Raw genomic sequence first — 17,835 nt, forward strand, 5'->3', positions numbered from 1 at the left:
TCACTAGACCTAGCTTACAGCTAATTAGGAAAATCAAAATGCAAGAGGACTAGGCTGTGTTGTTTAGTCCCGGCTCTATTTGGGGTTCTCACTGAGAAGGTCACAGCACAGCCTCTATTTTTCTTTCTTTCTTCCTTCCTTTTTTTTTTTTTTTTTTCTGTTTGGTAAGGTTGCAAAACTGGAACCTGCTAGCTCACTGGTATTTAAATACACAATGCCCTTATCATACTGGCATTTGGCAGTGTACCAATGCCAAATGCTCTGTTGACTCTGCTTCAAAGCTCTTTTTATGTCAATCGCTTCATTAGGAGAGTGATGTGCGGCTCCCCCTTCAGTGGGTTGTAGGGCTCAGTCCCCCCTGGAGAGGAATGCGAGGCTTTTTGGTGAAAGCTCTTAGGCTAGACAGAGCACAGAGACAGACAGCGTGGATGATCTTGTCTTGACCTGGAGAAATTATTAGATGATCTAATAGGTCACTGTCACATAAAGTCGCTCGTTCGTGGCCGTTTTTCAGCCACGAGGGGAGAAAGCTCTCTGGGGCTCCCTGTAATGTGACAACGTGCTCCACGTTTCCCAGTACCCGCAGGGCACCTGCTAACCCGTCAGCCTACCCTTTGCTCCATCTGCAGGTTGATCCTTTTCCATGTAAGGCCATCTCGTTGGCTGTGCCTGAGAAATACACGAGGCAGGCGAGAGGACAAAAGGAAAGCATAAAAACCCTTCCTACTTCTGGGACCTCAGATTTCCCTGTTGATCCCCAGAGTTCACCACAGCAGCCCTGCAAGCTTCATTTGCCAGTGGCCAACAGCATCGGGAAACCAGAGCGGAGGCTGGAGGTCAGTGCCAAATGTGCTCTCTCTTGCTGTGCCTCCTTTCCTTTGTTCGAGCTCAATAAATGGAGCAGAGGTCGAGGACTCAATTTCCAACCCACCTAAAAATCCTCACGTGCTGGAACGACCATCTTTCAGGTGGTTTTCTTGGCTTTCAGGCTCAACTTCACACCCAGCTGGTGCTGTGAGAGTGCTTTGCAAGCTCTACCCTGCTCCCAGTTGGCCTGTGATTAAGTGATCAATGACTGCTCATCGCTTATCTCAATTTATATGACTTTTGCCCTGGGTTAAGTTTGGCTTTTACAGATGGATGTGAGTAACTACCCTGTGTGGATAACTGCTTGCTAATACATCAGAGAATTAAAATAGAAATGAAGGTCCTAGCAATGATGATACACAGCCCTTCTTCTTGAAAAAAGCCAGGCAAACTCACGCTTTCTGGAAAGATAAATTCCACCCTGGGGACCAAGTCCAAACACGTATTGCTATTAATTAAAAAGGAGCATATGTATAAAGAAAAAAAGTGTTTTGATGCAGTGTACAATGCTGGATATAGTTTTCCTGCATCCTGGAGAAACCCTCAGGAGAGAATTTTTTTTTGAAAAAAAAAAAAAAGAAATAAAGAAAAAAAGAAGGAAAAAAAAAAAAAAAGAAGAAGAGAACCTCCCAAGCCAAATTCTATGAATAAACTATATTTCTTCTCGTTAAGGAAGGTGTTGTAGTACTCACCCACCAGTAAGAAGAAGAGAAATGAAGACACTGCAGATACATAGAGCTTCCCAACGTGCTGCCTCATAGCTGCTGAAGTGTGTGGTCTCACCCTCACCAGTAGCACAAGCAAAAAAAGTAGTGCGGGTGGTACGAGTGAGACAAAATACGCGTGCATTGTTGCAACAGGACCTCACATTCTGCCCGGTGAATGTCACACTAAAGTTATCGCCTGCTGCCTGGATGACAGCCACATCTGAAGTCACAACAATGACTTCCCGGGGGCTGTTCTCATCTATCCCATGGAAGATGCCAAAAGTGCTCTGAGAGCAGAGGGAAGATAATTTTTTTTTTTGTTGTTTTGTTTTGTTTTGTTTTGGCCTTGTATAAACCAGAACTTTGGGCCAAGCACAGAATATCCAGGTGTTCAAAAGGGACCTCTATTCTGCTGAACCCCTTCCTAGTGGAGGTGAGACGAGAAAGCAAACTCGATTCCTAGCATCCTAGGGAAGTTACAGGACTTTATTATATATGTGGCTGTACACACACTGCGTGTATAGGTAAAATATATTCTTCAAAGTACGGATCCTTAGCTGCAGCCGTACGGAGCATGTGCCAGCCCAGCTGGCTGGCTGATGCCTCTCCTAGTGCACCTGTCCAGCAGCCTGCTGGCCTTATCTAAGGGCTTTGCTTATCTTTAGGACTCTTCAGATAATGGAATTTTGCTTGATTATCCAGTAGAGACTCAATTCCACACCTGTTAAAACATATGTGCTGCACACTTCTAAGGGAAGCATCAGTATTTCTGCTTTTCTTGGTATTTAGAAGCAAAAAGGACCACCCCCCCCCCCCAAACAAAACAAAGAGAAAACCCTATACACCATGAGGACAACTGTCCTGATGTTACAGCTTTTGTGAATACTCTGACAAAGTCTTTGATTTGCATCTTTGCAGGTGGAAGGACTGCAATAACTGTTTTAAGAAATTCCACATTTGACTCGCAAAAGCCTGCTGACTGAACGATGTCAAGAGGAACAATATCTAGCTTTGATGTGGTAACACCTGTATCAGTGAAAGCAGGGTTATGGCTGAGGAAGCTAGAAGGCAAGTATTCAAATGGGTTGGGATTGTGGGAAGACCTGACCTGGGATTATCAGGAAGGAATTACTCTGAAGAAAATATTTATTAAGTAGGGAGCTGGGACCAAGCACAGGACAACATGGTACTTTGGTGGAAAGCTGAAAGATGGTCACGAGGCTCCTCTCAAGGGAGTATTGCCAAAGTGCTAGAAAGCATAGAAAATATCTATGAAAAGAACAAGTCATGGGAATCAAAAGCAACCAAGAATTTGAGGAGTGAATAACCAGCGCAGTCAGAGGCAGCTGGCACATTGAGAGGAGTTGGGACTGAGACAGTGGCTGTGGCTGGGTGGCAGCGGAGTCAGTGTGGGAAGATGGGGCTGGATCAAAGGCATTCCAAACACTATCTGATGTAAACCCAAGTATCTGATGCATTTCTAAGAAAAAAAATTGTGTTGTGATGAGCATGAACGGCATGTGCAGTGTGTCCGTTTCATCCTGTAGCAGTACCTGTGCTGTGAAACGCGGCGTGCTCAAGAAAAGCTGTCGGGCAGCCGGCTTCAAACCAAGGGAATACAGAAGAAGGTTTTCAGTGTTTTAGTGCAGTGTTTTTGTTGTTTTAGCGTCGCTGGCAGCCACCAGCTGAACGTGAAGCTTCCCCCCCCCCCCCTCGGCTAACCCCACAGGGCTGTGGGGTTTCGCTCTCCCCCCTCTAGGGGTCCCTGTGGAGCGGCGCTGGGCAGGCTGTGCCCAGCCCCACCGCCTCCCGCTGTGAGGGAGGGAGGGAAGAAAGGAGGGGGGGGAGGCTCTGTCATCACTTTTTCCTCCCCAAACTTTCCACCAACTCCTCGCCGTCCTCAGCGAGCTCTCCCAAAGCCTCACAGGGGCTCCCCCCGCGTGTTTAGGGTGAGGAGGGGGGGGAGGCTCGCCAAACCCCCTCCGCCCAGCCCGGCTCCCCCTCGGGGCTGCCCGGCAGCCCCCAGCCGTGGGCGGGCGGCCCCTCTCCCTTCTCTCCTCTCCTCTCCTCCTCTCCCCGGCCCGGCCTCCTCATGAGCCGCTGGCCCTCGGCAAGCGCCTCCCGCCTTCGGCTCCGCGCCTGCCCCTTTAAATGGCGGCCGCGGCCCCGCTGAGGCGCTTGGCGGGCGCCGCGCCGCCCTCGCCCCCCTCCATGGTAAGCGCCGCCGCTGCCGCCGGGCTCTGCGCGCTCCCCGCCGGTGAGCTCCGTGCCCCGGCCCCGGGAGGGGGGAAAAGGGGAAAAAAAAGGAAAAAGGGGGGGTGTCCCGGACGTCTTCGCCGCCGGTTCGGAAAGTTTTGGGGGGCAGCGAGCGGGGCAGGGCCCGCCGGGGATGGGGGGAGCCGTGGCGGTGCCGCCCCGGCTGCGGGTCCTGCTGGGCGAGAAGCCGAGTTTGGGATCTTCTGGGTGGGCTGGGGGCTGGTAGGGTGCTGGCCCGGCTTGCTGTGCGATTTGGGACAAGTGTCCCCCTGTGCTGTGGCTCCCTTGCCCCTCCTGAAGCTCAGCCGAGCTCCCAAGCGAATAGCGGTGTCGAGGGAAAGTGCTCCAGAAGCGTGCTTATTTTCCTAACGAGGAATGCAAGCAGAGCTGCTGGCCTCTGTAGTGTTGTGTCTTGTACAAATAAACCTTGTGGTGTAAATAATAGGTATAAAATATATATATTTGTATCGTGATAAAGTACGTTGCGTCTCTGGGAAGTGCAGACTCGCTTTCTGAAAGGTCCCTGGGTGCCCAGAGGTGTCCTGCAAGTGGTGCACAGGTGTCTCCTGTTCAGGTTAGCCCAGCTCTAAACATCTGTGTGGCTTCAATGCCCAGGTGGAGGTGTTGCTGTGGAAATAATGTACTCTGATAACGAGGTAGGTAAAAATTAAATAGAGCATATGCTATAAAAAAAGATCGATGAAAACGCTGGTAGTGGGAAGCGTTTCCATGCCGCTCACCTGGGTAAACCTAGCACGTCAAGTTTCATTTAATACACGGTTCTTAAATGGCTTAACCATCTTATTTCAGCGCCTTTCTCAAGTGACATAACCTCCCTTCCCTGTTTGCAGGAAGTTCATGAGGTGGATCATGGTCTTATCAGCCAGCTGCTTGCGGACTCCGAGGAGGCTCTTGGTTCGTGCTCAGAGAAGATGCAGGTTCCTGCCCAGTACAGTTGGAGTGCTGACTGGAGCTTTTGGGTAACGTGTCTTTTCTTCCAATTTGTTTATCTGTCTCCATCTGTATGTGTGTACGTGGACTAGCTTTATATCCACTCTTCTCAGGTTGCTTTGCTGTCATGAATTAGTAAAGCGCTCTCCACCCATGTAGTGAGGTAGGTAATTTATCATTATCGGCTTACTAAAGTGTAAGCTGAGACTGAGAGGGGACGAAATTGTTTACCTGATGTCACGTATCAAGTTAGTGACAGGACTTCTGGCTTCCGTGCCCAGGCCTGTCTCCCAGTTCCTTGCATGGTTCACTGACCCGTCCAGTGTCTCTTTATGCCTCTAGAACGTCACTGATGCTCTTTAACAATAAGGGCTGAGTTTGATTCTTAATCTTGATCTTGGATAAGATGTGCTTTCCTGGCTTCTTTTTTTTTTTTTTTTTTTTTTTTTTTTTTTTTTTTTTTGTCAGGTGAGCATATATGTTTTCCACAAAGGTATGCTTTCTGAGTTCTGTATGGAGAACGGTATTTGTGACTAGGAAGGGCAGAAGGAGTGTGCACGTGTTCATTCTGCTCTTCCCTAGGGTGTTGCCTCACCAAAAATGGAGAGTGTAAAAAAAATAAACACTTTTTTTAACACTCTTAATTTTTGGATCTGTATTTTTTTTTCATTACCTTGACAAGGTAAGCTTATGAGTGTGGGCTTAGTGTGTGTGTTGCTGTTAGTTTAGTGGATGGGTTACCCTGTTAGGAAGGTGGCACGCTTGGGTGCCCAGCAACAGGTGGGGAAACACCTGATCTCGTGAAAGACTTGGATTCCTCAGAGCTCTGACGGTGTGACTCAAGATCTGCATCAGGTGGCCCCAGTAAATTGGCGTGCCTTAGCTTGTGCTTCCATAGGAACATCATCTGGATGGCCGTGTCCTTGTCCTGATGAGGTCACCAGAGTGTTCATTGTGCTAAGCCGCTGAACGATGAAGTAACTCACAAAGGCCACAGGGAATTGGTGGCAGAGCTGTGAGCAGGACTGTGGGATCAGATTTCTCAGCTTCTTGTTTGAATCTTACTAGATTTATAAATCTAATTTGCGTGTCTCTTTATCCCTCCCGGTCAGAACATTGACTTCACATCTTGGGTGCTAACATACATTTCCCTTGAAATGCATGTATACTTTTAAACTGAACAACAGCCATCTGGAGCCAATACAAATGGGAAAGGCTGAATCCAAGTAGGTCTGAGAATTACACTGCTAGAGTGTTTAGATCATTCAGTGTTTTCTTCATTGTGCCTACAACAACAAAGATGATATAGGGCATCCTGCCTGTGCCCAGCTGTACCTCTGTACTTGAGTTGGTAGCAAATAATGTTGTGTAGGCACTGTACCTGTCAGCTGAGCTCTCATTACATAATAAATTAGATTGTTTATGTACTGCTGAGAGTTAGTTTGCACAATCATTAGCACAGTTGGTATTTTATGTGGGAAAGAAACCTGTTGAGATCTCAGGGTCAGTTTGTTGGACTTGGTAAGGATTTGCTAAGCTTGACAGTCTGAAATAGTGAAGTATGAAGTTCATAACTGTACTACTGGCTGTGCATTTTTAGCTTGGAGACGCATGCCTAAGGTTAGAAGTTTCTCTGAGCAGGGCCTCGGGCAGTGTGTGTGCAGTATACTGCATGTCCTCACAGCAGCATTTTTTGCCTGTCCATAACTTCTGTGGGTACTGGGATTCTTCTGCGCTGTGACAGCTCCTAAACAAGTGTGAAGCATCCTCTAGTACTTAGCGGTTGCCTTCTGCGTATGGTTTATACTCAAAGACTTCAGTATTTGTTTGAAGTTTGTGTTTATCTGGCTCGGCAAATATGACCTCGTTCTTAAGAGAATTGTGTAAATACTTGCCTCTTTTAAGACACTGCTGTGGCTTTGAAGTTCCAGCTATGCGGCTTATGGTGCTGATTAGGTTTTAAAAAAAAAAAAAAAAAAAAAAAAAAAACAACTTCTTTGGGTCTGTTTGTAGGAGGCTGTGCTACTCCTTTTCTCAGCCTCGGGAGGACTGAACTTAGAAGCAGCAAGAAGCTGAATGTTGCAAATTCAAGGCAAAGGAAAAAAAAAGGTGCTTGCATCTTCTAATTAAAACATTATGTCATTGGCATCTTTCCCTGCTCTTCTAGACAGAAAATGTGTTTTAATAACTTTCATGGCTGATGATCAGCTGCTAAGGATATAAACAAATCATTAGAACTCCCTGAATACTGAGTCACAGTCGATGTGTAGGTGATAACACGGAAGGCAGCTTGTTGCAGTGCATAAAGCATGTGTCATGAGCACTTGACCAAGGATGATCTTAGTGTCCCGTGGCAGGTGTGGATTTGTTAACGCTCATTCCTACTTTTAAGTTGGTAAAACTCAGGAGCTCTTACAACAGCAAGAGCAGCCTGCGGGAGCACCTGGATATCAGCTTTGTTGCCTGGCTTATTTGCTTTGAGAGCCTGTAAGTGTCTGACTTTTGTTCGCTCCAAGGATTCATTTTTTTTCTGAGTATGTCCTGTTGCTTCTCTGATGATGGAAACCAAAGGCAGAGGTTAAAGTCTGACTGGTTTGTCTTCAATTTTTCATGGATTTGAGTGGGAGTAGGCAGTTGTGCCATGCCTCTGAAAGTCATGCTAAGTATCACTAATGCTCTATAGGTGCTATGAGCAAATGCAATTAACAGCAGACTCAGATTGGGAGCCTCTGGGTTATAATCTCTTTCCTGACTATGGTGAGTGGGGAGAAGGAAGAGTAGCAGCAGAAGAAAGAAGAGAAAAATGTCATCCTATGCTTGACTTTTTTTTTTTTTTTTCTTCCATCTCTAAAGCAAGAATACTGTGGACAGCTTTATTGGAAAATTGTGAGGATTAATTTTCTATACTAGTGTAAGCAATTCTTAAATTATAGCAGTACAAACTGTTGTTATGAGACTTACGCTTCTTTGAGGATGTTTTCATTAATACCCTTTAAAGTGTTGTTTTGGGGATATTTTTGAGGTGTTTTTTTTTTTTGAAGACTGTTCCCTGGAGGTGGACAAAGCCAGACTTTGTCCTCATGGAGGAAGAAAAATACTCTTCTTGCAAACTTGACCACCTTGCTGGAACCTGTAAGGCTTGCACCTACTTTTGATTGTATGGTTCTGATTTTGGCATCTGCAAATATCAAAGATGCTTTGGAAATTAAGTTACATCTGGAAGCTTTATCTCAAGATTCTGATTTCTACTCTTTTTACATTCTTCACACTGAAATATAATTAAATTTATTATCTTTGGAAGAAGAAACCTGTGAAAATCTCGACTGTTCTCCTGTTGTAATGAATAAAAGGATAAAGGTGAATGAGGAAGCTAGTGAAAAGGATCCTTACATCAAAAGTGAGGATATTTTGTCTGGGAACTGTTGTCTATTAGCAAACAGCCAGAGTTCATAGATGTCTGTAATAAGAAGAATGCCAGTGGAAAAGAGGAATAAAAAAGTAAGTCCTTATCTCGTCATGAAACGGTAGGTGGAAAGAGCTGTTGAAATCAAATGGGCATCTCAGAAAGCTGTTTTTATCTGAGAGAGTTGTTTAAGAGTTTGGAAATGGAGGTGCCGAGGAGGTCTTGGAAGAGAAATAATGAAAGATGCTTTATAGAAGAAAACTTGAATGCCATGTAATGTCAGTTTCAAGGAGTATGGCAACAGAAGCAAACAAATGATACAGGGAAAAGTAAAATTTGAGGCCTTTTATTTTTCGTAATACCACAACCTGTGAGGTTACACAAGACTTGGAAAAGGGTTTTGAAATTTGAAAGACATGGGTATGGATTATGAGAGAGAGCTAATCTGTGGGAGAGTGTAAGTATGTATGCCAAGGCTGTGATGAACATATGGCTCAAAGCCACACAGGAGGGATGCAGGTCTATCCATCACAATTCAGGTGGTAACTTTTTGTGGCACAGGTATAAGCTGACGTGCTCTGGGGCTTAAGACTGCTAAGGGCTCCATGAAATATTTCATGCATCTGTAGTTGTTTGAATGCTCCTTTCTGTGAATACTCAGGTTTGCTCCAGGGATGGATTATTGGGCAACTTGCATCACTGGCTATATTTTGACAGACCAATATTTAAGGCCTTTGGTCAGCTGCTTCATCTCCAGTATTGTGCACTTGGTATGTTACTTGTTCCAAAGAAAGCTTTCTTCTCATCTCTTACCTCCAAATACTTGGCTTCTGAGGGAGAAACATCACGGCTTGTGACGTCAGGAGGATTTCCAGCTGCCTCCTTGTTTGCTGGTATGAAGCAGCCGGCTAAGGAGGAGAAGAATTAGCTGCAGGTCTCCAAAGAGAATAAAATTCCTCAGCAAGCTCTTGCTGTACTTCCAGCTCTGGTATGTCATTTGTTGACCTATCTGAAATCTCCAGAATAGGTGCTCTTTGGCCCTGTGTATACAGATGCAGCATTTTGAGAGGGTGAGGAAAAGGCCAATTGTATCTCTGGCTATGCCTTGAACACAGTTTATTTGGTTAGTGGCTGTTTTTGTTAGTTTTTCCCTCTCCCCTCACTTGTTTTCGCTCTGGGAATCCCTTGTTGTTGTTGATACAGCTCCAAACTGAGCACTGGAGGAGATCTGACTGCTCAGAGCAGGCTGGAACTTGAAGGCAGCAGTTAGTGCCCTGTGCAAATATGCTTTCCCCAGCTGCAGTGACTTGAAGCTGTATCTAACATGCATTATTACACACCTCTAAAGAATTAGCCCAGAACCTGATAGCTAACAGATCAGGAGGAAAATGCTTCAGATCCGTGTGGTTTATTTATTTGGATGCTGCAAACAGAAACAGTGGATGTGCAATATAACTTTGAAACTCGGTGCAGTTAGTGTTGGTTGAGTGAAATCTCCTTTTCAAAATCTGAAATCTCCTGTGGATGGTTGGGTGACGTGGGACACATGCTTCTCTCCTCAAAAACATGAGAATGGTACAGACGAGTGTATGACTTTTCTGTTAGTGCTTACTCTGGAAGTCATCTTCTGTCTCATTTCAAGTAACAGATGGTTCTGCTCTAATTAAGTTATGTAAAGATTCCTTAGTGATATCAGCAGCATTTTAGAAACTGCATGGAATAAGTGGGCTTCTTGGGTAGTGCTTTTTGTTGTTGTTGTTGAAATTGATTGTGGAGTCAGTAAAGCCTACAAGTGAGGTGTTCTTTCATGAGTTTTAGGTTTGGTGATGTGTTCAGTTTATGTATTTGTTACGGCAGCCCACCCCAAAGGAAATGACAAAGTTATTCAGGACTGCAGCTTGCTCATAGCAGAAAACAGGAGAAGCTGAGAAGTTCTCTTCCTACCCAGCAGGACTCGATATACCAATGCTTGCAGAGTGAGTGGAGGTCTGGGATCGTGAACTGTGGTGTGTATGCAGCTCTGCTTAGCTCACACTGATAGAAATGCCCCCCAGTAGCTGACCCCTTGCATACAATTTTTATGTAAAGGTGAAGAAAAATTTCACATTTTCTTTCTTGGTTCCAATGGTTCAGTCGAGTCTGGGAGCAGATTTAATGTAGGAATGACTAAGAGTAAAATCTGCATTTGGTTTCTAAGGTAGAAAAGGAAGAGCTCAAATTAGATATTTCATAAGATGTACTTTTGGGGCAAATCTTTGGCAAGTGCTATTTTCCATGTAACTTCAGATGCAGTAGGGCTACTTACAGGCTTTTTCCCCTACTTGTTAAAAGGATTGAACAAGTCTAAAGAAAAGCAGTTTTTTTTTTTTTTTTTTTTTTTTTTTTTTTTTTTTTTTTCAGTATGTTGTCTTCAGTGAAAGATCAGGTGAAGGAACAGATGCTATTAACAAGTAACATTGGCTAATTGTTTCACACATGTTGTAGGAAGAAATATGAGTCAGATGAAACTGTTGTTCAGAAAGTCTGTATTTATCCAAAAAGAAGTCATCCTGACTGAGCTTTTAATTGCGACTGCATCATATCAGTTAGCATGCTGATGTCTATTGGAACCTGACAGTGTGGTTACAGGGCTTGAAGTTAACTGGGGAGCAGAGAAATTGTCTGAGCTAAAGGAGAACTCTGTGCAGGGAGGGTGACGAGCTCTCTTCCATCACACTGATGTGAAATTACATGATGTTAAAATAGTAACTCCAGAGTTCATCCAAACACACTTGGTTTGTTTGTATTAGGTCTGATTTAGAACTTGGTCTTTTAGATCTTATTTTTTTTAATATCTTTGTACATTAGATAAAATTTGTGTTGAGAAGGAGGAAGAAAGGATGACTTGGATCTTCTGATTATATCCTTGAAATGAGGAAAGTGTGTACAGGCTTGCAAATGTTCCCTAAAATGAGAAGGAGCTGGGCACCCTAAGACCCTTGTCAATTTGACATTTATTGGTGTCTTGGGAAGCTGGTGTGAAACATGGTCTCTGGTAGAGGCACTGTGGGCATAACTTTACTACCTGGTGTGAGGAAGCTATTAAAACCTATGGATGGTTTTGAGGATGTTGAGTAAGTCTGAGGCTGGACCATTTTGCCACCTAAAAGGTATTTTCACTATGAAAGTGACCGAATCTCTTGAATGTTTTTGCTTAACCTTCTTGTTTAAAATCAAAGTGTTTGTTTCGCCTGACCTCAGAGGTACTTTGTAGCATTTATGTAAGTAATTATAGCTGAAACTGAAATCGTCAGCCTTGTTGCAGAGTGGTTCAGGCTTCCATACTCAGGTGTGCTTAGCCAGTTGAAGATGACTTTATCTTATAAACAGGAAATCCCCTGAACCACTTTATACTCGTGCCACTTCTGAGACTGGAACCACACCGGTGGTACCCAGGCTTTGGTGGTGCCTTTCTGAGATCACTTTGGGTCTTCCTGCTGTCCTTCTGGTAGAAGGAAATAGTCAACAATTTTTTTTCCCTATGGATTTGCCTCTCGATATCTTGTGGCTCCTTTTAGCACGCCGAGATTCCCCGTGGTGTATCTCAGCTCTGTCTCAGGAAGGCAGGAGAGTTGCCTCGTTTTTCTGGTGAAACCAGTTGGTGTTATTTACCCGTGCTGCTGATCTTGGCAGAACTGTGGGGCATCTGAAGTGCCACCACCCAAGTGCTTAATAGCAGTGAGCAGCTGTGGCTGCTAACGTGGCTGTAAATATGGCCTCATTGTGCTCAATTGCCTCTCTCCTTGAGGTATTCAGATTTAGATCTGATTATATGAGTGACTAAAATGCTTTGAAATCCATTTTTCTCTCTCTTTTTTTTTTTTTTTTTTTTTTTTTCCCTTCTCTCAGCTTCCTCAGCAGGGCTGTATGTAGTAGGAGAGGGATTTCTCTTCCCTGTGAGTCACTAGCTGCGTCTTCAGCCAAGTGCCCAAGGGGATCTGCTCGCTCCCAGCCCAGCCTCCTACACCTCCAAGTGGATGTAGCACAGTCACCTGCCTCCTCTCCTGCGGCTTTGAAACCTCACGTGTGTTGTGGCAGCTTTTTGGCCAGTGTTGCAGCTGGGGATGCACGGGTGATGCTGTGCCCATGCACGCTTCAACGCTGGGAGATGCTCGTAAGCAGCCTCGTTGTGCTCCCACAACGTCCCCAAACCCAAATCGTAGTCACTCACAGAAATGCAGCAGACAGGTCCCAGGTGAGACAGGTGGGAAGGCACAGACAGCACAAAGAAAACAGAGTAGTTGTGTGCCTACTACTCCCCTCTGAGGGCAGACAAAGGTCTGGCAGGCACACAGAGCCCTGCATCCTCTGTGCCTGTGAAGGATGGAGCTCTGGGCAGTGCTGTGCTTATTTTGGCTGCTTGGCTCTGCATGAAGCACGCCCCAGTCCCCAAACTTCTGGAGCTCAGCCTGAGGAAGTGTCTCAGCATGGGCTGTAGCTTTCAGCGATGCAGAGAGGAGGAGCAGTGGGGACCAAGTGCTCCTTTCTGAGCTGGTGTTTCCCTGGTGACAGTAGTTTCCTCTGCTGTCCCCTTTGGGACTTCTGTGAACTTCGAGTGACCTGTGCTGCTTGGTTTGGCCTGCCTCCCCCACTCTGTTTAGGTTACGGTCATTTTAGGCTGGAGCTCCTCCCCGGTCCCCGTACTTCTTATTTAACTACTTCTTGCGGGATCTGTGTGCTAGTTCTGCAAGACCAGAGTGTTTCTGCCTGTTTTCCGTGCTGGCAAGCGAGCAGAGGCTGGCAGAAAGCTAGCTAGTGCTGCTGGATGGCGTCCAGCGCTGGCTCTGAATGAGTGGGTGAGGAGAGGGGAGCTGCAGAGACTGCCGGAGTGCTGGCCAGGGACTTGCGTGGACTGGAACAGACTGCAGCCAGCTAGAGGAGGAGGAGGAGGTATGTGTAGGCTACGTGCATCTTCTGTCTTTACATTAGCTTCATGCCTCAGCCGGTTTTATTTCTGAGATTGAGCATATGCTTTGCTCCTCGCTGTGCATGTCAGACTTCGTTTTTTCTGCATCCAAATCAGAGTCGTTATGAAAGTTAAGTCAGCTTAGGAAAGTGCATCGCTGTTTAGAAGTGGTTAGGACACTCACTAGCAAGGAGAAAACAGTAAACACTGCAAAGCAATTGCTTCAGAATAAGCAGGGGATATATTCAATCCAAACTTCTTTTTTCCAGAAAAGCTTATAATGCTCTTTCTGATAAGAGGCTTTCTTATCACTGATAAGAACGCGTCTTCAGCTGCAACGCATTTCCAGAGGGCTCAGTTTGTGTGTGCCTGAAGTGTGTTTCCTTTTGTGTTTGCAAGATGCATTATTCATTAGGTGCTGTTCCCTCTGGATAGAGGACACACGAAAACTGTATCCTGAGCTGTCATTTAGTAACGTGTATAGTTAAATTGCACCTCTGAGTGGACTGTAGAGCCTCATGAGGTTAAATACAGACCTCGTTGGAATAGCTTCAGCTGAGTCCTGTGCCACTGAAATGTAGTGGCTTGGGAAATGGAGCTGATTCTGGTGGGAGTCCTGAAGGAGGAACTTTGGAGGGGTCTTCACATGTTCTGAACTGAAACGTTTTATTTTTAAGTTCTTCCTACTCTTCCCTATTTTTTTCTAATGAAAATTGTTGCACAGCCAGCTGAAGTTCTGTGAAGGACTTTGGAACTGCGAAGACCGTTCCCAACTTTCACCTTCTGAGCACCAAGTCTTTCGAGTTCCCTTTCTGCTTGGGTGGGAAGCCAAATTTCAATATTTTCTCCACAGAAATGGTGTTCATGCCTTGTTCCTAATGGTATAACCCAGTTTTAGCAGCAGAGCTCCCGGTACTTCACACAGTGCTCATTTTTCTTGTCTGTTAGGATTGTACTTGTGACAACTTTGGTTGCGGACTGGAGGCTGTTTTCCAGGCTGTGCTGCAACGTGACTTGATGTTTATACTTGTGTAGGCACCGCTCAAGCATGAGACCTTCTTCTGTCCTGCCCTCGGAGGGAGAAGGTGGCTGGTGAAGTGCAGGAGACGATCGGGCCTTTGTGAGCAGGATTCGAGGCCAGCCGTGCTCATGTGGCACCACGTGGTAAACGCTTGTGGTACAGCCTTTCTCATCAGTAGCCGAACAGAGCTGCTTTTCTGAAACACAAGGGTTTGATCCTCTTCTGTGGACACCCGTTGTCCTTGTCAGGTCAACAAGGGCTGATGAGGATGAGGGTCTGCAGTGGAGCTGGTGAGGGCTGGACGGCTGTTGAGGTGGTGCAAGTGGGAAAGGGGATGAACACATGAAGGCTTGGGAGTATGCAACACCTGCTTTTGATATACTTGACCCACCAGTCTTTAGTCCCTTAAATACCTAATTTAGCCAGTTTCATGAACCTGGGTTTTTCAAATACTTTTTAAGAGTGCGTCCAATATTTCAGAAGCTCTCCGTAAAGAAATATGGGAGAGGTTTCTTGCTACGTGGATTTTTGGAAGCTGCTTGTATTAGATGGAGGAAATTAATGGTCTGTCTTAATTTTTTTTTTACTGTGCCTGTCCATGCATCTGTAGGAACTACTTAATACTAACCCTCATTTTAGGGGGACTATGTACAGTCTCCCGCCTTGCTTGTGGTATCTTATGGATTTAAATAATAATAATAATAAAAAAAAAACTAGAAAATACAATAACTTGAGTATTTGCTCATGGTCTCTTCTAATATCCCTTGACATTTTACATGCTGTATTTCCAACAGAAGAGAGGCCCACTTACCCTAAAATTCTTACTGGATGCTGCTCTGCCTGTCCACAGATGCCCCTGAAGGACAAAGCTGCCAGTGGTTTGTTCTCTGCTCGGTCACTAAGAAATGTTAAAATCTCTTTCTCCTTCAGCCTGCGCAAATAAGAGCGGGGCTGGGCTGCAGGAGGGGACGTAATGACCCCAGTGTGCAGCCCTGTGCCTGCCAGTGGCCCACTGGAAGAGTGCCCTGTGCTTAGGAGCCTCCCCTCTCCGGAGAAGTTAAGGGTGGTTGAAGAAGAGCATAAAATGAATGTAAGTAAAATGGTCCTGGCTCCTTAAACTCTTCCCCTTTCCCACTGCGGCTATGAGCTGGCTTCCATTTACTTAAGGGAATAAAAATTTACTCTAGGAGAGCAGGTTCCTGCGGATTATGGTGGCTAAACTGACCCTAGCAACGATTGCTTGCTTTCTCTCTCCTTTTATTTGCAATGAATCATATGACCTATTAATTAAATACAACTGTGTGGGCAAGGAGGTGAGATCAAATAGCTCTTTATTTAAAACCAAAAAAAAAGTGGAAACTCTGCTGCACAGCCAGCCTTGAAGTGCACCGTGTGCCGTACACACCGCAGTAAGTCACCTGGAGCGAGGAGGTGTCTTGTGACTCCTTCTTTCCCTGTGGAAGTTTCATGTTTTTATGCTTTGAGAGAAAGGAAAGAACAGTAAGATACTGCTAGTAAAGCTTAAGAGTAGCCAATAATTGGAGTTCTAACCCAAAATTTCTCTGATTTTTCTTTTCTTTTTCACTAACCCTTTTTTTTTAAAAAAAAAAATTAAAAAAAAAAAAAACACTGAAGGGGTGGATCCATTCTGTTTCGTCATGAGAGGGTTAACTTAACACAGAACAAGTCTGACGTATTTAAAACATGGTCTCACACTTGTTTTCAGAAGAAATAGGAAACTGTGTCCCAGTGTCTTGATAAGATAAGGGAGACTGATAGTCACGTGAATGTGAGCTTTTACTGTGTTTCTCTGCCCAAAAGCAAATGTGAGTCCTGAATTTGTGTGTGTTTGCAGTGATTCCTGCAATGTTATGTCTATCTCTGGAGCTCACAGCTGAAGAACCACACTGCAAATACATGTAGGAGGGGATTCAGAAGAGGAGGGGATTCACAATAAGTCTGCAAAAAGTCTTGCTAATAGACACGAGAAACTTAATGCCTTCTAAAAGAAGATAGAAGGTAACCTGCTCACAATCTGGAGATAGTTCACAAGGTGAAAATCACATTAATCAACAGACAGATAGAAATACCCTTAGCTAGGATAGATTTTCCATCAGTGGTGACTCTGAAATCAGGAAGATAAAATGTGTATCTCTGTACGTATTTTATTTCCCAAGGGGGATCTTGGTCATCACAGCTCTGGTTTTAAAGCAGGACATAAGTCACAACATTGAGCATTATGGGTTAGATTGGATGGTTCTAGTGGAAGCTTCTGGGCTGAAGAAATGACTGCGGAGGGATTTGTGTTTTGCTGATGAAAAGGCTTGTCAGAGTGGGCATGCTGTACAGGTAGCATCAGCAGAGGGGCTACCCACATGGTGCTGTGGGATTTGTTCTTATATTTATAGGTAAGTTGGCCTGTAGCTGCTTTGGAGTAAGAGAAGGCTTCAATTTGCTTGCCCAACGCTGCTAAACGACTTGTTCAGGGCTGTTAAGGCTCTCTCATAGCCTAACGAGGGTTTAGACTCCCTGAAAGTGTGGTGGTGCCTTGTTTTCTATATTTCTGCCTGTACAAATAAGTCTCAAGAATACTTTTGTTCTAAGTCAGTCCTTTTGTATAAAATCAGACTCCCCTCTGACTGTGTTGTTCTTCTGGAGACTTTTTTCTTTTGATGCTAAGCAGGTTTTCAGATGTATTTGAATAAGGGAAAACAATCCATTCTTCATTAGAAATGCAACAATTTTCCCAAGGGTAATTAACATTTATTTTAATGTGCTAGGGTAGGATTAAAAAGTAATTTGTTTTCAACCGTGCCTAGAAACTTAATTGGAAACTACAGGTCAAGTTCCTCTGTGTCTGAGGAACAGCACATCAGGAGGTCTTTATTTAGAGGGGTGGATGGCATGGATCTCCTTACTTGTGAACTGAGGAGCAAGAGCAGTAGTCCACGTTGTGATATTTAAGTAAAGCTTTTAAATATATGTGAGGAAAAAGCCAGGCAGCTTGTTCATAGGCTTGTTGGAATCTGGGACCCCAAGCACGTAGTCATGACTGCTACCAAGACTGTGAAGCTCAGTGGGAGACTTGTGCGGATCTCTTAAAATCAGGTGAACTCCAAGTTTTATTACTCTGAGAGAGGTCATCTTACCTCTGCTCTCAGCTGTTTGTATTTATTTCTGCATGTCAAAAAATACAGAATGCAAATTGTCGTGTAGCATGTGGGTTTGTCTCAAATCAAGGACAATGCACTAACAAAGCAAATGCAAAATTAGGAACTGCCATTAGCAAACTCTAAAAATGTGCACACAGATCTACGGGGGCTGATTGACTATTTGCATGCTTGCTTATATATGCAATTGAATAATTTCTTAACAATTAGCCTTTTTGCTGTACCCTTGGGAGAAGGTGTAGCTTAATTTTCCTCCACAGTTTGCTAAGTGGCTCAAATTCTTTGCAGTGTCCACGCTTTGAAGGTGTGGATGTGAAGGGAACCTTCACAGGCTTTAACAGGCTTTCAGCATAGAAATAACTCAGGTTAGTCCTATTTAAATTAACGTTATTTCTGGAAAATTGACGTTATATAGATGAACTCAGTCAATTTCTAAACAAGGTACAACAGTGTCCTGATTCAGTGTCTTCAAGTTGTTTCTGATTCCTACGTAGCTGTCTTTAAAAACTTCCTGG

General features: G+C 44.6%; 1 protein-coding gene across 1 annotated transcript in view; it reads left to right on the forward strand.

The window, feature by feature from the left end:
* Nucleotides 1-3,963: 3,963 nt before the first annotated feature.
* GRAMD1C (GRAM domain containing 1C) overlaps nucleotides 3,964-17,835 on the forward strand; it is a gene marked incomplete at its 5' end in the record, with an annotated part of 48,671 nt that continues 34,799 nt past the window's right edge. The window contains 3 exons of the mRNA XM_084295685.1: nucleotides 3,964-4,021; nucleotides 4,446-4,486; nucleotides 4,682-4,810. Coding sequence (XP_084151811.1) covers nucleotides 3,964-4,021; nucleotides 4,446-4,486; nucleotides 4,682-4,810 — 228 coding nt within the window. The remainder of the gene's footprint in view (nucleotides 4,022-4,445; nucleotides 4,487-4,681; nucleotides 4,811-17,835) is intronic.

This window comes from Netta rufina (genome assembly GCF_964035555.1).
Source record: "Netta rufina genome assembly, chromosome: 1".
Classification (NCBI taxonomy): domain Eukaryota; kingdom Metazoa; phylum Chordata; class Aves; order Anseriformes; family Anatidae; genus Netta; species Netta rufina.